Below are 17,500 nucleotides of genomic sequence, written 5' to 3' on the forward strand. Positions count from 1 at the left end.
ATGGACAATCACATGTTTACCAAATGGCGTCCTAGCTTCGTCTCTTCGATGTATATCAACTGACTGTTATATTTCTCTCTTGTGTCTCCCCTGATGATGTGATTAGTACACGAAAGTGCACTTGGGAACTTTTCGTGTTTCATTTTCCCCGTGGACTCATAGGAATATATATATATATATATATATATATATATATATATATATATATATATATATATATATATATATATATATATATATATATATAGAGAGAGAGAGAGAGAGAGAGAGAGAGAGAGAGATAGATAGATAGATAGATAGATAGATAGATAGATAGATATGTATAATCATTGCTTTCCCCTCCTCGTACTTATCTCTACTTCCTCGCCTTAATGTTAAATTTAAGTTAATTATTCCAGAACATTACCAAATGCAATAATTGGATGTATATATAAAAATAGGGATGGAATGTTTGGATGTATATAACAAAAGTGGGGTATAATAATTGGATGTATATACAAAAAATGAGGTGGAATAATTGGATGTATATATATAAATCGTTTTTTAGGAGGGGAAGGGGTAGTTTATATAGGAGGTTAGTTGGAAGAGAGAGAATGGGTATGAGTTAATGGGGGTTGCCAGCTGGTAATTTAACCTAACACGAATTTTGTGGGTCATGATGTATGTGACGTGTGTGTGTGTGTGTGTGTGGTGTGTGTGTGTGTGTGTGTGTGTGTGTGTGTGTGTGTGTTATCTTGGTTATCTCTTCGTGTGGGTCAGTGCTGGAAGATGGCGACCTGGTAACACCAGGTCAGGACCCCTGCAACACGTTTTCTATCTCCCTCACCGATCGTGTTATCTTTCGCTTCTGCCGCCGATGAAAAGAAAACAGAAAACGGCGGGAGGGTGGTTAGCTGCTGTGACCATCCCCCCCCCCCCTGGGACTACTCCTGGCCCCGTGTCGAGGGGGGGGAGGGGGGGTGTGGCTTATCTCGTTCATGACCCCAGCGTTGGTTGTTAAGGGGCGTGACTTTCGCCCGTCTGGCCGGTGAAGTATGGCGTTGTCTTGACCCGCGTGGGTAGTGTGAGCCTTATGGCCGACCTGGCGGGTCGTACGGCCGACCTGGCGGGTCGTACGGCTGACCTGGCGGGTCGTACGGCTGACCTGGCGGGTCGTACGGCTGACCTGGCGGGTCGTACCGCCGACCTGGCGGGTCGTACGGCCGACCTGGCGGGTCGTACGGCTGACCTGGCGGGTCGTACGGCTGACCTGGCGGGTCTTACGGCTGACCTGGCGGGTCGTACGGCCGACCTGGCGGGTCGTACGGCTGACCTGGCAGAATTTATATACCGTGTGGGCGAATGTATATACCCCGTTGGTACACCATATGTCTCCCCTCTCCCCCCTTCCCCCCCTGGAACGCAACGACCCCACACCCTGTGTGTGGGGGGGGGGGTGTGGGGGGTGTGTGACCTGACCCGTAAAGGTCAGGTCAGAGGTCATATGGGGGGGCCCCCGGGGGGGGGGGTTGGGGGGGTGTGTTGATGGTGGTCCTTCCTGTATATCCAAATGTGTTTTCATCATTAACGAGACTTGCTCAGATAAATACTTTATTTAACCCCCGTAGCATTAACTACATTATCACCAGTTATCTGCCATGTAATGTATCCGATGTAACCACTGAGCTGGACACCGTGTGTTCCCCTCGAGGTGCACGTGGTCGTCTGCTGCTTCCCACAGTTGGTGTGGCGCGACACCCCCACACGAGGCGTGACCGTTACCTTCTACATCCTGCCTCCGCTCAGCCAGGCCGGGCACACGACCCTCTCCCTCATCCTAGCACGGTCCGCCCCTCCCTCTCCCTCATCCTAGCACGTTCCGCCCCTCCCTCTCCCTCATCCTAGCGCGTTCCGCCCCTCCCTCTCCCTCATCCTAGCGCGTTCCGCCCCTCCCTCTCCCTCATCCTAGCACGGTCCGCCCCTCCCTCTCCCTCATCCTAGCACGGTCCGCCCCTCCCTCTCCCTCATCCTAGCACGGTCCGCCCCTCCCTCTCCCTCATCCTAGCACGTTCCGCCCCTTCCTCTCCCTCGTCCTAGCGCGTTCCGCCCCTCCCTCTCCCTCATCCTAGCACGGTCCGCCCCTCCCTCTCCCTCATCCTAACGCGTTCCGCCCCTCCCTCTCCCTCATCCTAGCACGTTCCGCCTCTCCCTCTCCCTCATCCTAGGGCGTTCCGCCCCTCCCTCTCCCTCATCCTAACGCGTTCCGCCCCTCCCTCTCCCTCATCCTAACGCGTTCCGCCCCTCCCTCTCCCTCATCCTAGCGCGTTCCGCCCCTCCCTCTCCCTCATCCTAGGGCGTCCCGCCCCTCCCTCTCCCTCATCCTAGGGCGTTCCGCCTCTCCCTCGTCCTAGCGCGTTCCGCCCCTCCCTCTCCCTCATCCAAGGGCGTCCCGCCCCTCCCTCTCCCTCATCCTAGCACGTTCCGCCTCTCCCTCTCCCTCATCCTAGGACGTTCCTCCTCTCCCTCCTCCTAGGGCGTCGCGCCCCTGCAGAGGCGGGTCGTCCAACACAGCGGAGTCGAGACTAATCTTCATTTTTCCTTCATGATTAAGCCGGCGGGTTTGTGGCTCGGCCATGTGTGTAGCGGGCGGGCGTCCTGCTGTGGCCACACTCACAAGGGGCGGATGGAGACGTCTCGTACACTACTCCTGCAGGAGGAGCCTTCCACCCTCCGTCAGTCGGAGGGAGGGAGGGGGAGACACGCCCCACGTGTTCCCACACCCTGCCTCACCCTTCGTCAGTAGGAGGGGGAGGGATGGGGAGCTGTACACACGCCCCACAAGTGTCCCCAAACCCTGTTTTACCCTCCGTCAGTAGCAGGGAGGGGGAGACACGCCCCACAAGTGTCCCCACACATTGCCTTACCCTCCGTCAGTAGGAGGGGGAGCTGTAGACACGCCCCACAAGTGTCCCCACACCCTGCCTTACCCTCCGTCAGTAGGAGGGGGAGCTGTAGACACGCCCCACAAGTGTCCCCACACCCTGCCTTACCCTCCGTCAGTAGCAGGGAGGGGGAGACACGCCCCATAAGTGTCCCCACACCCTGCCTTACCCTCCGTCAGTAGCAGGGGGGAAGGGGGAGACACGCCCCACAAGTGTCCCCACACCCTGCCTTACCCTCCGTCAGTAGCAGGGAGGGGGAGACACGCCCCACAAGTGTCCCCACACCCTGCCTTACCCTCCGTCAGTAGCAGGGGGGGAGGGGGAGACACGCCCCACAAGTGTCCCCTCACCCTGCCTTACCCTCCGTCAGTAGCAGGGGGGAAGGGGGAGACACGCCCTACAAGTGTCCCCACACACCCCCTCCCACAGTATAGGTCAAACCTCGCCCTTGTACGAGTGTGACCCCGTGAAACGAGTAATGGCTTCACTGTGGATCAGGTCATGGCGATGTGTTGTGCACACGTGTGTGACCTGACCCAGGCGTACACACACACACACACACACACGTCTGGTGAGTGAGGGAGGACGTGTTAGGGTCCCTGCACACACGTCCACACCGGTTATAATGTGTCTGGTGTAGTAACACGTGCGATGCCTGGGGTACAGGGCCCCTCCCTGGCCTATACATGTGGCCTGGGGTGGCCTATATGTGGCCAGGGGTGGCCAATATATATGGCCAGCGGTGTCGCCTGGTGGTGTATTGAGCCAGTCTGGATCCTCCACCACCAGCCCCCCCCCCCCCCCCCCACGCGGCACTACCACATCCTGGCTGTGGTTAAAAATCCTCCCCTCCCCTCCCATCCCATCCTTCCCTTCCCTCCCCTTCTCCCCCTTTTCCCATACTCGGAAATCCTCACTTCCGCCTTCGAGCCCCCGGCTTCGTCCGGCATCCGCTCCAGATGTGCCAAGTGGGGCGTGTGTGGGGGGGAGGGGGGTCACTAATGGGGGGGTAGTGGGAGGGGCCGGAGAGGGTCTTTAAAAGGGGGGAGTGGCCTGTGGGGGAGGGGGAGGGAAATGTCGTCTTGCTGGCGAGGCACAGCGGACCATGAGATGGACGGACCATGGAATGGACGGACCATGGGATGGACGGACCATGGAATGGACGGACCATGGAATGGACGGACCATGGGATGGACGGACCATGGGATGGACGGACCGTGGAATGGACGGACCATGGGAGGTACGACCATGGAATGGACGGACCATGGGATGGACGGACCATGGGAGAGACGGACCATGGAATGGACGGACCATGGAATGGACGGACCATGGGAGGTACGGAACCATGGAATGGACGGACCATGGGAGAGACGGACCATGGAATGGACAGGAGTAACTACAGGAAGGGAATGGAGGAGAGAGAGAGAGAGAGAGAGAGAGAGAGAGAGAGAGAGAGAGAGAGAGAGAGAGAGAGAGAGAGAGAGAGAGGAATGGTTGAAGGGATAGATGGTTGTAAGGTAGAGTGGTGGGGGGGGGGGGAGTAAATAAGGCCAGACCTCCCTCCCTACCTACCTACCTGCACACACACACACACACACACACACACACACACACACACACACACACACACACCACACACACCACACACACCACACACACACACACACACACACACACACACCACACACCACACACACACACCACACACACACACACACACACACGGGCTGGGTGTATATGGTCGTCCGGGGTCACTCTGAGCACAGTGGTACGACCTTTGAGCAGGCCACCACGACAACGACCCTTGAACCTGATCATTGGACCCTTGAGCACGACGACACGATCTTTAAACACAATGGTACGACCCTTGAGCACGACGACTCGACCCTTGAGCACGACGACACGATCTTTAAACACCATGGTACGACCCTTGAGCACGACGACTCGACCCTTGAGCACGACGAAACGATCTTTAAACACCATGGTACGACCCTTGAGCACGACGACACGACCCTTGAGCACGACGACACGACCCCGTGGGGCAGGACACTTACCCTTCTTCAGCAAGGGCAACGAATGTTTTACGAACATCACCTTTTCGTGACGCACGAAACTACCCTAATGACCCCTGACTGACGCGGGGGAAACCACCTGGAACAGCTTAGTTTGACCCGGGGGTTGTACACCCTGGTGCACAGAGGCGTGTGTCGTGTTGTTATAACCCGGGGGTTGTACACCCTGGTGCACAGAGGCGTGTGTCGTGTTGTTATAACCCGGGGGTTGTACACCCTGGTGCACAGAGGCGTGTGTCGCGTTGTTATAACCCGGGGGTTGTACACCCTGGTGCACAGAGGCGTGTGTTGCGTTGTTATAACCCGGGGGTTGTACACCCTGGTGCACAGAGGCGTGTGTCGCGTTGTTATAACAGCCACTCGACCAAGTCTTGAGGAGACACGACTCCCCCTCACTTCGAACAAGCGTCCCTCAATATGGAACAGGAGGCCACACCTCTTCCATCAAGTGCACAACCCTCCCTCACAACCGTCCCAGACACTGGGGGGGGGGGGGGGAGGGGGGGTGTTGTTGCACGCACAATCTAGGTTCCTGTAGAAGTCGTTACCCTGTGTGCACCAGGCCAGTCAGGGTGCTGCCTCGAACAGCTTGGTGGAACGTATCGCATTGGACTCTCTCTCTCGCGCCCCGAGCTTGGAGGAGGGTAAGGTGACCCTCCTGTGTCAACGCCAGGTAAACAAACCTTTTGACCTGACCCTTCATGGGTGAGGGCAAAGGTCACCGTGACCATATATCTCTGTGAGGGGCTTTGGATTGGGCCGTGTGGGCGTGGGTTGTGAAAACGTGTGTGGGCGTGCGTTGTGAAGCCATGTGGGCGTGCGTTGTGAAGCCGTGTGTGAGCGTGGGTTGTGAAGCCATGTGGGCGTGCGTTGTGAAGCCATGTGGGCTTGCGTTGTGAAGCCTTGTGGGCTTGCGTTGTGAAGCCTTGTGGGCTTGCGTTGTGAAGCCTTGTGGGCTTGCGTTGTGAAGCCGTGTGTGGGCGTGGGTTATGAAGCCGTGTGTGGGCGTGGGTTGTGAAGCCGTGTGTGGGCGTGGGTTGTGAAGCCTGGCTAGCCAGAGGAGCACAGCAGTGTGGGCGGGGAGCCAGTGCATTCTTGGGCCCATATTTGGCACCAGCACCTTGCTGCCATTTCCTGCCCCTCGCCTCCTACAGGAGGACCAGGAGTGAACGCTGGCAGGACCTTCACGTACCAGATGCCAAGCGCTGCTGCAGGAGCGAGCCGTCTGCTGTCCCCCTTCAGGTCATGGGTCATCCCTTCATCTGTCTCCTTCAGGAGGGACACGGGTCATGGGTCATCCCTTCATCTGTCCCCCACAGGAGGGACACGGGTCATGGGTCATCCCTTCCTTTGTCTCCCTCAGGTCACCGCCCCTTTCTCTGAGGGCCAGATAAACTGTTGGTAAAGCTGTCGTGTTACAGGCACGGCCTCCCTCCCTCCGCCTCCCTCCCTCCCTCCGCCTCCCTCCCTCCTTTCCTCCCTCCCTCCCTCCTCCCTCCCTCCCTCCCTCCTCCCTCCCTCCTTTCCTCCCTCCCTCCCTCCTCCCTCCCTCCCTCAGCAAGCGTCGTACACCACTCAAGTTTACAACGCACGCACGACGTAAACTAACGTGATGGCAGTTTACAGGTGGTTTATTGTAAACTAACTGATAGATAGATAGATAGATAGCCGGGTAGATAGATGGATATGGAGCGGGAGTGGCCGGATGAAACTTGTGGAGATGTGGTGTTGGAGAGGGTGGTGATGGAGATGTGGTGTTGGAGAGGGTGGTGATGGAGATGTGGTGTTGGAGAGGGTGGTGATGGAGATGTGTTGGAGAGGGTGGTGATGGAGATGTGTTGGAGGGGGTGGTGAAGGGGTGGTTGTAGGAGATGGTGGTGCTGAAATAAAAACCCCAACACCCTCCCCCCCCTTCACCACGACCCCCTCCTCTTCCTCCCCCCCCCCTTCACCACGACCCCCTCCTCTTCCTCCCCCCCCCTTCACCACGACCCCCTCCTCTTCCTCCCCCCTTCACCACGACCCCCTCCTCTCCCTCCCCCCCCCCCTTTCCCGTCTACTATAGTAGGGGGGTGAAGCGAGGGGGGGGGAGGAGGGGTGAGTTTCAGGCGGGGGGGAGGGGGGTGGCGAAGTGGCAGGGGTGTGTTGGGGGGGTGTGGGGGTGGAGGAGGTCATGGGGGGGGGAGACTGTATATATATAGAGGGGGAGACGACCCGAAGGCTCGCGTGAGGGGGGAACCCGCCTCATTGCCCCCCCCCCCCATCTTCATGAGTCGACCCCTGGCTTCTCCTCCCCCCCCCCCCCAGACCTGGCTCTGTGGGGGGCGCCCCCTCGTACAACACGAGACGGATAACGGCCAATTAGGTGGTTGATGACGACGTGTGACGTGCCAGTGCCACGTCCCTGGGAGGCCCCCCCCCCCACAGTGGCCTACCATTCAGCGATAAGACACACCAGAATGATCCCATCTCGGGCCAGGCACGACCCAGGACGGGAATGTGATGTGGTGAATGGGGACATAACCAGCTCCCCCTCCATCCCCACTACATGGGGATGGGGATGGGACCTCTTATTCCTCCCCTGATTGGGTACTGGGGTCTCGCTACCACGCCCCCTGGCGCACGTCGACCCTGCCAAACTCCCCCCTTCCCCAGGTCACCCCTGCCTCTGAAATGAATGAAGAACCGACCCAAGTTCATCCTCATTGAAGAACAGTGTGAACAGTGATGAACACCGGCTGCAGGAGGGGGGGAGAGGGGGGACTGTTCTAACGGTGACCCGGTCATGGAGATGGGGTTGACCTCTTGCTGACCTGACCTGCCGTGAGATGAACGCTGACGCCCTCAGGGGTCGTATACCGTCGTGTTCAAGGGTCGTATACCGTCGTGCTCAAGGGTCGTATACCGTCGTGCTCAAGGGTCGTATACCGTCGTGTTCAAGGGTCGTATACCGTCGTGCTCAAGGGTCGTATACCGTCGTGCTCAAGGGTCGTATACCGTCGTGCTCAAGGGTCGTATACCGTCGTGTTCAAGGGTCGTATACCGTCGTGCTCAAGGGTCGTATACCGTCGTGCTCAAGGGTCGTATACCGTCGTGTTCAAGGGTCGTATACCGTCGTGCTCAAGGGTCGTATACCGTCGTATTCAAGGGTCGTACCGTCGTGTTCAAGGGTCGTATACCGTCGTATTCAAGGGTCGTACCGTCGTGTTCAAGGGTCGTATACCGTCGTATTCAAGGGTCGTATACCGTCGTGCTCAAGGGTCGTATACCGTCGTATTCAAGGGTCGTACCGTCGTGTTCAAGGGTCGTATACCGTCGTGTTCAAGGGTCGTATACCGTCGTGTTCAAGGGTCGTACCGTCGTGTTCAAGGGTCGTATACCGTCGTGTTCAAGGGTCGTACCGTCGTGTTCAAGGGTCGTATACCGTCGTGTTCAAGGGTCGTGTACCGTCGTGCTCAAGGATCGTATACCGTCGTGTTCAAGGGTCGTACGACTGGTAACCTGTAATACATGTTGGTGTTCCTTCCTGACCTCCGGCTTATCTTGCGCTGCTCATGGTCCATCACCACGGCCCTCACACCCCCCCCCCCTACCTCAGCCCACGCCCGCCTGCCTCCCTGCCACGCCTCCTCCTCCTCCTTCCCACGCCTCCCCTAACCACCACCCCCCCTGCGGCCCCCCTCTGTATAGGTGCTTCTTGTTTCGCGTTTGTTTACTCTCGTCAAGTGGGGGGGAGGGGGGGTGACCCTCCCCTCCACCATATGCCACCTTATCCCACCCAAACCCCGCTTTCCCTGGGGAATTTGGCTCATGGCAACCAGAGACGTACATGTACGTGGCCAGATGCTATGGCAACCAGAGACGTACATGTACGTGGCCAGATGCTATGGCAACCAGAGACGTACATGTACGTGGCCAGATGCTATGGCAACCAGAGACGTACATGTACGTGGCCAGATGCTATGGCAACCAGAGACGTACATGTACGTGGCCAGATGCTATGGCAACCAGAGACGTACATGTACGTGGCCAGATGCTATGGCAACCAGAGACGTACATGTACGTGGCCAGATGCTATGGCAACCAGAGATGTACATGTACGTTGCCAGTGATAGCATGGCAGCTACTGGAGTACATGTACGTGTTGTAAGCTGTAATGGTCCTTACCATTCATAATGATGTACTTTAAACCCTCCCATGTTGACGTACACAGTGTACTTACCTCCACCTACCCCATGCAGTGTACACATCCACCCACCAATATTTCAAATAGATTTGATAGAATTCAAATATAAATTGGCTGCTTTGAGACAATATTTCGTTCACTGAATTTTTTCGTGTAAGATCCAGTCATATTAACAAGCTCCCGTATATTAAGTTTGACAATTATATATATATATATATATATATATATATATATATATATATATATATATATATATATATATATATACTGTACAATATATATTCACCCATCCTTTATCATGTTGTAATATATATTTTTGTGGTTCGCATAGAGTTTTGCGTGTTGAATAGTACAAGTTAATGAATAGATTTGATAGAATTCAAATATAAATTGGCTGCTTTGAGACAATATTTCGTTCACTGAATTTTTTCGTGTAAGATCCAGTCATATTAACAAGCTCCCGTATATTGTTTGACAATTATATATATATATATATATATATATATATATATATATATATATATATATATATATATATACTGTACAATATATATTCACCCATCCTTTATCATGTTGTAATATATATTTTTGTGGTTCGCATAGAGTTTTGCGTGTTGAATAGTACAAGTTAATGAATTTCATTTTCCCATTTTTTTTTTTTTTTACCATAGTGGCTCTGCAAGTCGTTTTCTATGAGTCTTTAGGGCAATGGTGATGGTGTTGGCTGTGCGATGGAATAAGGAAGGCAGAAGTATTTGTATTACGTTGTGTCCTGAGTTGTTTATTGGAATCAGCTGATCCGGTGTGGCTTGTGTTTACGTCCATCAGCTGATCCGGTGGGGGCTGGCTTGTGTTTACTAACATCAGCTGATCCGGTGGGGGCTGGCTTGTGTTTACGTACATCAGCTGATCCGGTGGGGGTGGCTTGTGTTTACTAACATCAGCTGATCCGGTGGGGGTGGCTTGTGTTTACTAACATCAGCTGATCCGGTGGGGGTGGCTTGTGTTTACGTACATCAGCTGATCCGGTGGGGGCTGGCTTGTGTTTACGTACATCAGCTGATCCGGTGGGGGTGGCTTGTGTTTACGTACATCAGCTGATCCGGTGGGGGTGGCTTGTGTTTACGTACATCAGCTGATCCGGTGGGGGCTGGCTTGTGTTTACGTACATCAGCTGATCCGGTGGGGGTGGCTTGTGTTTACGTACATCAGCTGATCCGGTGGGGGCTGGCTTGTGTTTACGTACATCAGCTGATCGGGATGAACTGTGGTGATGGTTTACACTTGGCATGTAAACTGCCCTGTGGTGCTGGTTTACACTTGGCTTGTAAACTGCCCTATGATGATGGTTTACACTTGGCTTGTAAACTGCCCTGTGATGATGGTTTACACTTGGCATGTAAACTGCTCTGTGGCGATGGTTTACAGTCGTGCTGTACACTGATCTCTTGAGCTGTTCATGGTCCTTATGGTGTGTGTGTGTGTGTGTGTGTGTGTGTGTGTGTGTGTGTAAGGGAGGAACCCCCTGACGTGTGTACACGTGACGTACAACCTCGTGAGCTGGTGGCAAGTCGTCATACAACCGTGGCTCAACCGTCTCCTTCCCTCCCTCCGTCCGTCTCTCTGTACTACCACGGTAACACGTGTGTGTGCACGCACGCACGCGCGTGCGTTCTCGGTGGGAAGTGCGGTGGCGTGCGGTCAAAGAGGTGAGCGAGCAACCCGCGGTGCCAGCTGGGGGGTGGGCCCGCCCGGGGGTCGTGCCTAGCTTGATCGCGCCTCCTCCTGCTGTAGCCACACAGGGAGGCACGGGTACGTCCGTGTCATCCTCCGCTGCTCAGGTCGTGTTCGAAACGATGCGCAAAAACAAGTGTATATATATATTTCGTAGGATGTATTTATGATGTCCCTGAGGTTGATGTAGTGGGTATTGTATTACGAGAGTGTCTGTATATGTTGGATGATGTAGGGGGATGATATACAGCTGTATCTACTGTTGTTGTTGCAGGAGTAGTGATGGTGGAAGCCGTCGTCCTGGTGAGGGTGATGAGTGCGTGGTGATGGTGGTGATGGTGGGCTCGCTCCCCTCCACATCTGCTCCTCCTGCTGGCGCCACCACCTCCTCCTCCTACTGCTCCTCCTGCTGATCCTCTCCCTCACACACACACACCCTCACCGCGCGAACCACCACCACCAGCAGGAGGTAGCAGCCCCGCGCCCACCACGCCCCCCACGCCCTCTGTGATGACCATGGCAAGTTGCGGCAGTGGTGGTGGCAGCGGTGGGGGTGGCAGCGGTGGTGGCAGCGGTGGTGGCAGCAGCAGCAGCAGCAGCGCCCCCCCACCGCCACAGTGCACCCAGGAGCCAGAGCAGCCCCCTCCCGCCGCCACCGCCACCTCCTCCTCCTCCTCCTCCGCCGGCTCGGCCGTGGGCTCCCTGGCCGACCTGCCCAGGGACAGCGACAACTACCAGGAGATCAGCATCATAGGCAACGGTAAGGGCCTCCTCCTCCTGCAGGAGGAGCGGTACACTTGATACAGTCTTCCCTCCCTCCTCCCTCCCTCACTCACTCCTGCTCCTCGCTCACTCCCTGCCTCCTCCTCCTGCAGGAGGAGCGGTAGACTTGATACAGTCTTCCTCCCTCCCTCACTCACTCACTCACTCACTCCTGCTCCTCGCTCACTCCCTGCCTCCTCCTCCTGCAGGAGGAGCGGTAGACTTAATACAGTGTTCCCTCCTCCCTTCCTCACTCACTCACTCACTCCTGCTCCTCCTCCTCACTCCCTGCCTCCTTCCCTCCGCCGTGTTGTGAGCGAGAATGTGGCAGCGTGGTGTTGTGATCTAACAACCGAATGTGTCTCCGCTTGTTACGTGCGAGGGATGGGTTGTGTGAGGCGAGGCATGAGTTGTAAATGAGGATACGAGGTTGTGATTGTGAGTGTATGAAGGACCTGTTTGGATGGCAGTGTACTGTCGGGGTGTATGGAGGTGTTTTGTGTGTGTATGTGGTGTGTGTGTGTGTGTGTGTGTGTGTGGTGTGTGCGTGTGTGTGTGTGTGTGTGTGGTGTGTGTGTGTGTGTGTGTGTGTGTGTGTGTGTGTACTGCAGGAAACAACCCCATGTTATTGGTACAGCTTCGTCTGTGTCTGTAGGGGAACAGCTAGGTTGTGGAGGTGTAGATGTGGGTGTTGGATGTACTGTGTAGTGAGAACCAGGAGGTGTACTAGTCATGGTACTGAGGCTCACTGGTAACTAGGGAATGTACTAGTCATGGTACTGTGGTCCACTGGTAACTAGGAATGTACTAGTCATGGTACTGAGGCTCACTGGTAACTAGGAAGTGTACTAGTCATGGTACTGAGGTTCACTGGTAACTAGGGAATGTACTAGTCATGTTACTCCGCTCCACTGGTAACCAGGAATGTACTAGTCATGGTACTGAGCTCCCCTAGTAACCAGGGAATGTACCTGGCGCTTACTGTGTATCAGGTTGTCAGACGTGTGTGTGTGTGTGTATACCAGCTACTTCACCAAACAGTTCGCCATGTTTTCTTATGCAAATGAGTGTACGCAGGCGGTGTTCACAGGTAAACAAAGCTTTGTACAAGTCTTCCCTCTTAACCCATGGATGTACACACCTGGGGGCTGATGCACGCGTGGGCTATGTACATTTATGTACACTCCTGTAGCTGTGTGGAGGCGTGTTTGAGTGTTGTACAAGGTGTTAGTACGATTGTAAGGTACATACCTGTGTGTTGTGCTGTGTTACATACATACCTGTGTGTTGTGCTGTGTTACATACATACCTGTGTTGTGCTGTGTTACATGCATACCTGTGTTGTGCTGTGTTACATGCATACCAGTGTTGTGCTGTGTTACATACATACCTGTGGTGTGCTGTGTTACATACATACCTGTGTGTTGTGCTGTGTTACATACATACCTGTGTTGTGCTGTGTTACATACATACCTGTGTTGTGCTGTGTTACATGCATACCTGTGTTGTGCTGTGTTACATGCATACCAGTGTTGTGCTGTGTTACATACATACCTGTGGTGTGCTGTGTTACATACATACCTGTGTTGTGCTGTGTTACATACATACCTGTGGTGTGCTGTGTTACATACATACCTGTGTTGTGCTGTGTTACATACATACCTGTGTTGTGCTGTGTTACATGCATACCTGTGTTGTACTGTGTTACATACATACCTGTGTTGTGCTGTGTTACATGCATACCAGTGTTGTGCTGTGTTACATACATACCTGTGGTGTGCTGTGTTGCATACATACCTGTGGTGTACTGTGTTACATACATACCTGTGTTGTGCTGTGTTACATACATACCTGTGTTGTACTGTGTTACATACATACCTGTGTTGTGCTGTGTTACATGCATACCTGTGTTGTACTGTGTTACATGCATACCTGTGTTGTGCTGTGTTACATACATACCTGTGGTGTGCTGTGTTACATACATACCTGTGGTGTGCTGTGTTACCTACATACCTGTGTTGTACTGTGTTACATACATACCTGTGTTGTGCTGTGTTACATACATACCTGTGGTGTGCTGTGTTACATACATACCTGTGTTGTGCTGTGTTACATACATACCTGTGTTGTGCTGTGTTACATACATACCTGTGGTGTGCTGTGTTACATACATACCTGTGTTGTGCTGTGTTACATACATACCTGTGGTGTACTGTGTTACATACATACCTGTGGTGTACTGTGTTACATACATACCTATGGTGTACTGTGTTACATACATACCTGTGTTGTGCTGTGTTACATACATACCTGTGTTGTGCTGTGTTACATACATACCTGTGTTGTGCTGTGTTACATACATACCTGTGTTGTGCTGTGTTACATACATACCTGTGTTGTGCTGTGTTACATGCATACCTGTGTTGTACTGTGTTACATGCATACCTGTGTTGTGCTGTGTTACATACATACCTGTGGTGTACTGTGTTACATACATACCTGTGGTGTGCTGTGTTACATACATACCTGTGGTGTGCTGTGTTACATACATACCTGTGGTGTGCTGTGTTACATACATACCTGTGTTGTGCTGTGTTACATACATACCTGTGTTGTGCTGTGTTACATACATACCTGTGTTGTGCTGTGTTACATACATACATGTGTTGTGCTGTGTTACATACATACCTGTGGTGTGCTGTGTTATATACATACCTGTGGTGTGCTGTGTTACATACATACCTGTGTTGTGCTGTGTTACATACATACCTGTGTTGTGCTGTGTTACATACATACATGTGTTGTGCTGTGTTACATACATACCTGTGGTGTGCTGTGTTATATACATACCTGTGGTGTGCTGTGTTACATACATACCTGTGTTGTGCTGTGTTACATACATACCTGTGTTGTGCTGTGTTACATACATACATGTGTTGTGCTGTGTTACATACATACCTGTGGTGTGCTGTGTTATATACATACCTGTGGTGTGCTGTGTTACATACATACCTGTGTTGTGCTGTGTTACATACATGTGTTGTGCTGTGTTGAGGGCACGAGAGACCTGTCTAACTCTACTCATATCTATATATCTATCTACTTTATCTACCAGGGGCGTACGGGACTGTCTACTTCGCTCGCGACCGGAGTAACCAGGAACGCGTAGTTGCGTTGAAGAAGATACGCATTACGCTCTCGGAGGACGGCGTACCAGTGAACGCAGTCAGGGAAATCGCGCTCCTGAAGCAGCTGGAGCGATTTGAACACCCCAACATTGTCAGGTGGGTAACCCACATACAGGTGTTTGTTAGGGGGGGTGAGGGGTTGTTTACATGTGCTAGGAGGACGTTACCGTACTCCGCCCGTGTGTGTATTGACGCCTTGTGGGAGGAGTCACCCTAGGGCGAGGTTGTATTCATTGGCGTACATTCTCGCACGAAGGGGTTCCTCCTTACCCTGCTGCTGATCGCAGTGCAAGGCCTTGGAGCTGCAGGAACCCCCCACTGGAGAAGGGGGTCCTTGTGGGTTATGGGGGGTTCTTGTGGGGTTATATAATGATATGTTGGTCCATAAGCCTTATTTTCCCATCTGAAGCCAAGCCTGGCTTTCACCCAACGCATGTCGGGGACCGGGTTTCGAACACCAGCGACCCAAACACATGCACTGTAGCGGGTTTAGGACACGAACTCAAGGTGGGTAATGTATGCAACACTGGGAAAGCCACTGCGTCTCGTGTGTACTGGATGGGCGATGGCATTTCCAGGGGATGGCTGGACGTTGTCATGTTTCTGTTTCTTTACTTACATGGCTAAGCTTTGGAACTCCTCTTAAGACCTTCTCATGTCTTATTTCCAGCTACTATGGCGCGACCCTTGGCCACAAGGCAGGTTCCTCACGTCTTCCAGAATTCTTAGACTATTCCACTCATCATCTTCTTTCATTCTTTGTTTCTTTTGTTTGTGTGTCAGTGAAGACTTGGGCAAATTTCCAGAATTAGAAAGCCTTCCAGGGATTCTTCCGCGACCCGTGTGACGCGGTGAAGGAACTGGACGACTGGAAACGACTGAACTTGCTGGGGTTCTGTGTCTCCCTGGAACGCAGACTGGAAAGGTGTGGTGTGAGAGGCGTACCATCGCATCCATGATGGCTACACCAGATGACACACTTCCCACCCAACCTCCTTTCACAAATCATTCTCTGCGAACACGACCAGGTCGAAAACACAACGAAATATTACCCCCACAAAGTCCAAAGGGGCGATATGTACAAAAAAATGGAAAATATCTTAAATATCTGGGTTCCAAAAGACTTACACACACACACACACACACACACACACACACACACACACACATTGCCCGCCACTACCAAAAACACACTGCGGTGTAGACCAGTCTACTAAGGTCTTGGTTATGTGTTTATAAAGTATACTAGACTAGACTGACCTGGGGGGAGGGGGGGGGGCGCTGCCGGCCAGCGGCCTCCAACAGTTCGGTTGGCCAACGTCAGCAGTATGAACGTCAGCAGTATGCGCGTCAGCCGCCCGGGTGTCAGCACGAACAAAAGTAATTTGGAGGAGCAAAAAACGGGATGTGTGTGTGAGGGTCATTTGTCGCCAACTTAGAGGTCGCCACTCTTGCTGGTCATCGTCTGTGACGCTGGACAGACACCCTCCCTCTGTGGGCCAGGGAGGCCCGGGAGTGTCAGTGGAAGGCAGGGAGGTCCGGCAGTGTCTGTGGAAGGCAGGGAGGCCCGGCAGTGTCTGTGGAAGGCAGGGAGGCCCGGCAGTGTCTGTGGAAGGCAGGGAGGCGCGGCAGTGTCTGTGGAAGGCAGGGTAAGTCGTATACTTACAAAGTACATACGTCCCCACAGCAGGAAAGGCTGGCACTTCCCTGCCACAGAAGGAGGTACTGGGAAGTGTCTCTGTTCAGGGTGAGGACAGAGTCCAGGTGTGAGGGAGGGGGATGGCGAATCGTGAGGGAGCTCTGTCTAAACCAACAGACGAGATGGAAGGAGGACAGTATGTAGAGGGACGGGCAGTGGCGGGCTGTGAGACAGGAACGAGGAGGCGACGTAGACAGACGCCAGACATGAGTGACCTGCCGTCCACTTCTGTAGAGCACAATTTTAGCTCCCTAAGTCCGTCTTCTTGAGACTTATGAGCTGCGTTGAGACAGAATTAGTTTAGTCGCTCCTCTTTGAATTTGTTTGGATGTGTCTCGCTTTTCACATCATGTCCAAACCAGAAGTGGAAAGTGTGTCAACACAGTGTTACCAAGAGTGAGTGCTGCCTCCTGTGTGGTACTGTCTGTATTCCCAGCTGTGAACCCCAGGCATCTCACTGGGCTGTAACACCCACAGTGTGGCTTTGTTTTCTGTATTTTGTAGCCACTGGAAGTTACAGCAATGTCCCTTTTTCCATCGTTTACCTCTGTCACTCGTTTACAAAGACATTTCATATTCGTGAGTACGATTTGCAAGTTCTGAAATGTACAACTTTGTATCTGTACTGAAGTCCATTCTCTATGTCTCGAACCTCTCTATATCAATTGGTCTATATAAATTCTGAATGTTTGAGGCAGTTTCCCTTTGCCTAGGGGTGTATTTCCCATTTTCAGACCATCGGCAACTTTGGAAACTCCCATCTCCAGATCTTAGACGTAGATCAGTGGATAGTGCAAGAGCCAGGAGTGATCCCTGTGGTACGCCACATGTCACGGGAAACCAATTGGACATTTGTGCGTTAAGCACCACTCGTTTTCTGTGCGCCAGTCCGCCGTCCACACACACACAATTTTCTACGTCGTGAACTCGTAACTTGC

General features: G+C 53.2%; 1 protein-coding gene across 2 annotated transcripts in view; it reads left to right on the top strand.

Annotated features, from left to right (window-relative positions):
* LOC139764657 (cyclin-dependent kinase 4-like) overlaps positions 1-17,500 on the top strand; it is a 500,685-nt gene that overhangs the window by 160,160 nt on the left and 323,025 nt on the right. For both annotated transcript variants that reach the window (XM_071691517.1, XM_071691516.1), the window contains exons 3-4: positions 11,188-11,673; positions 14,791-14,959. In XM_071691517.1, coding sequence (XP_071547618.1) covers positions 11,424-11,673; positions 14,791-14,959 — 419 coding nt within the window. In that variant the 5' untranslated portion in view covers positions 11,188-11,423. The remainder of the gene's footprint in view (positions 1-11,187; positions 11,674-14,790; positions 14,960-17,500) is intronic.

The sequence above is a fragment of the Panulirus ornatus genome, chromosome 50, assembly GCF_036320965.1.
Source record: "Panulirus ornatus isolate Po-2019 chromosome 50, ASM3632096v1, whole genome shotgun sequence".
Classification (NCBI taxonomy): Eukaryota; Metazoa; Arthropoda; class Malacostraca; order Decapoda; family Palinuridae; genus Panulirus; species Panulirus ornatus.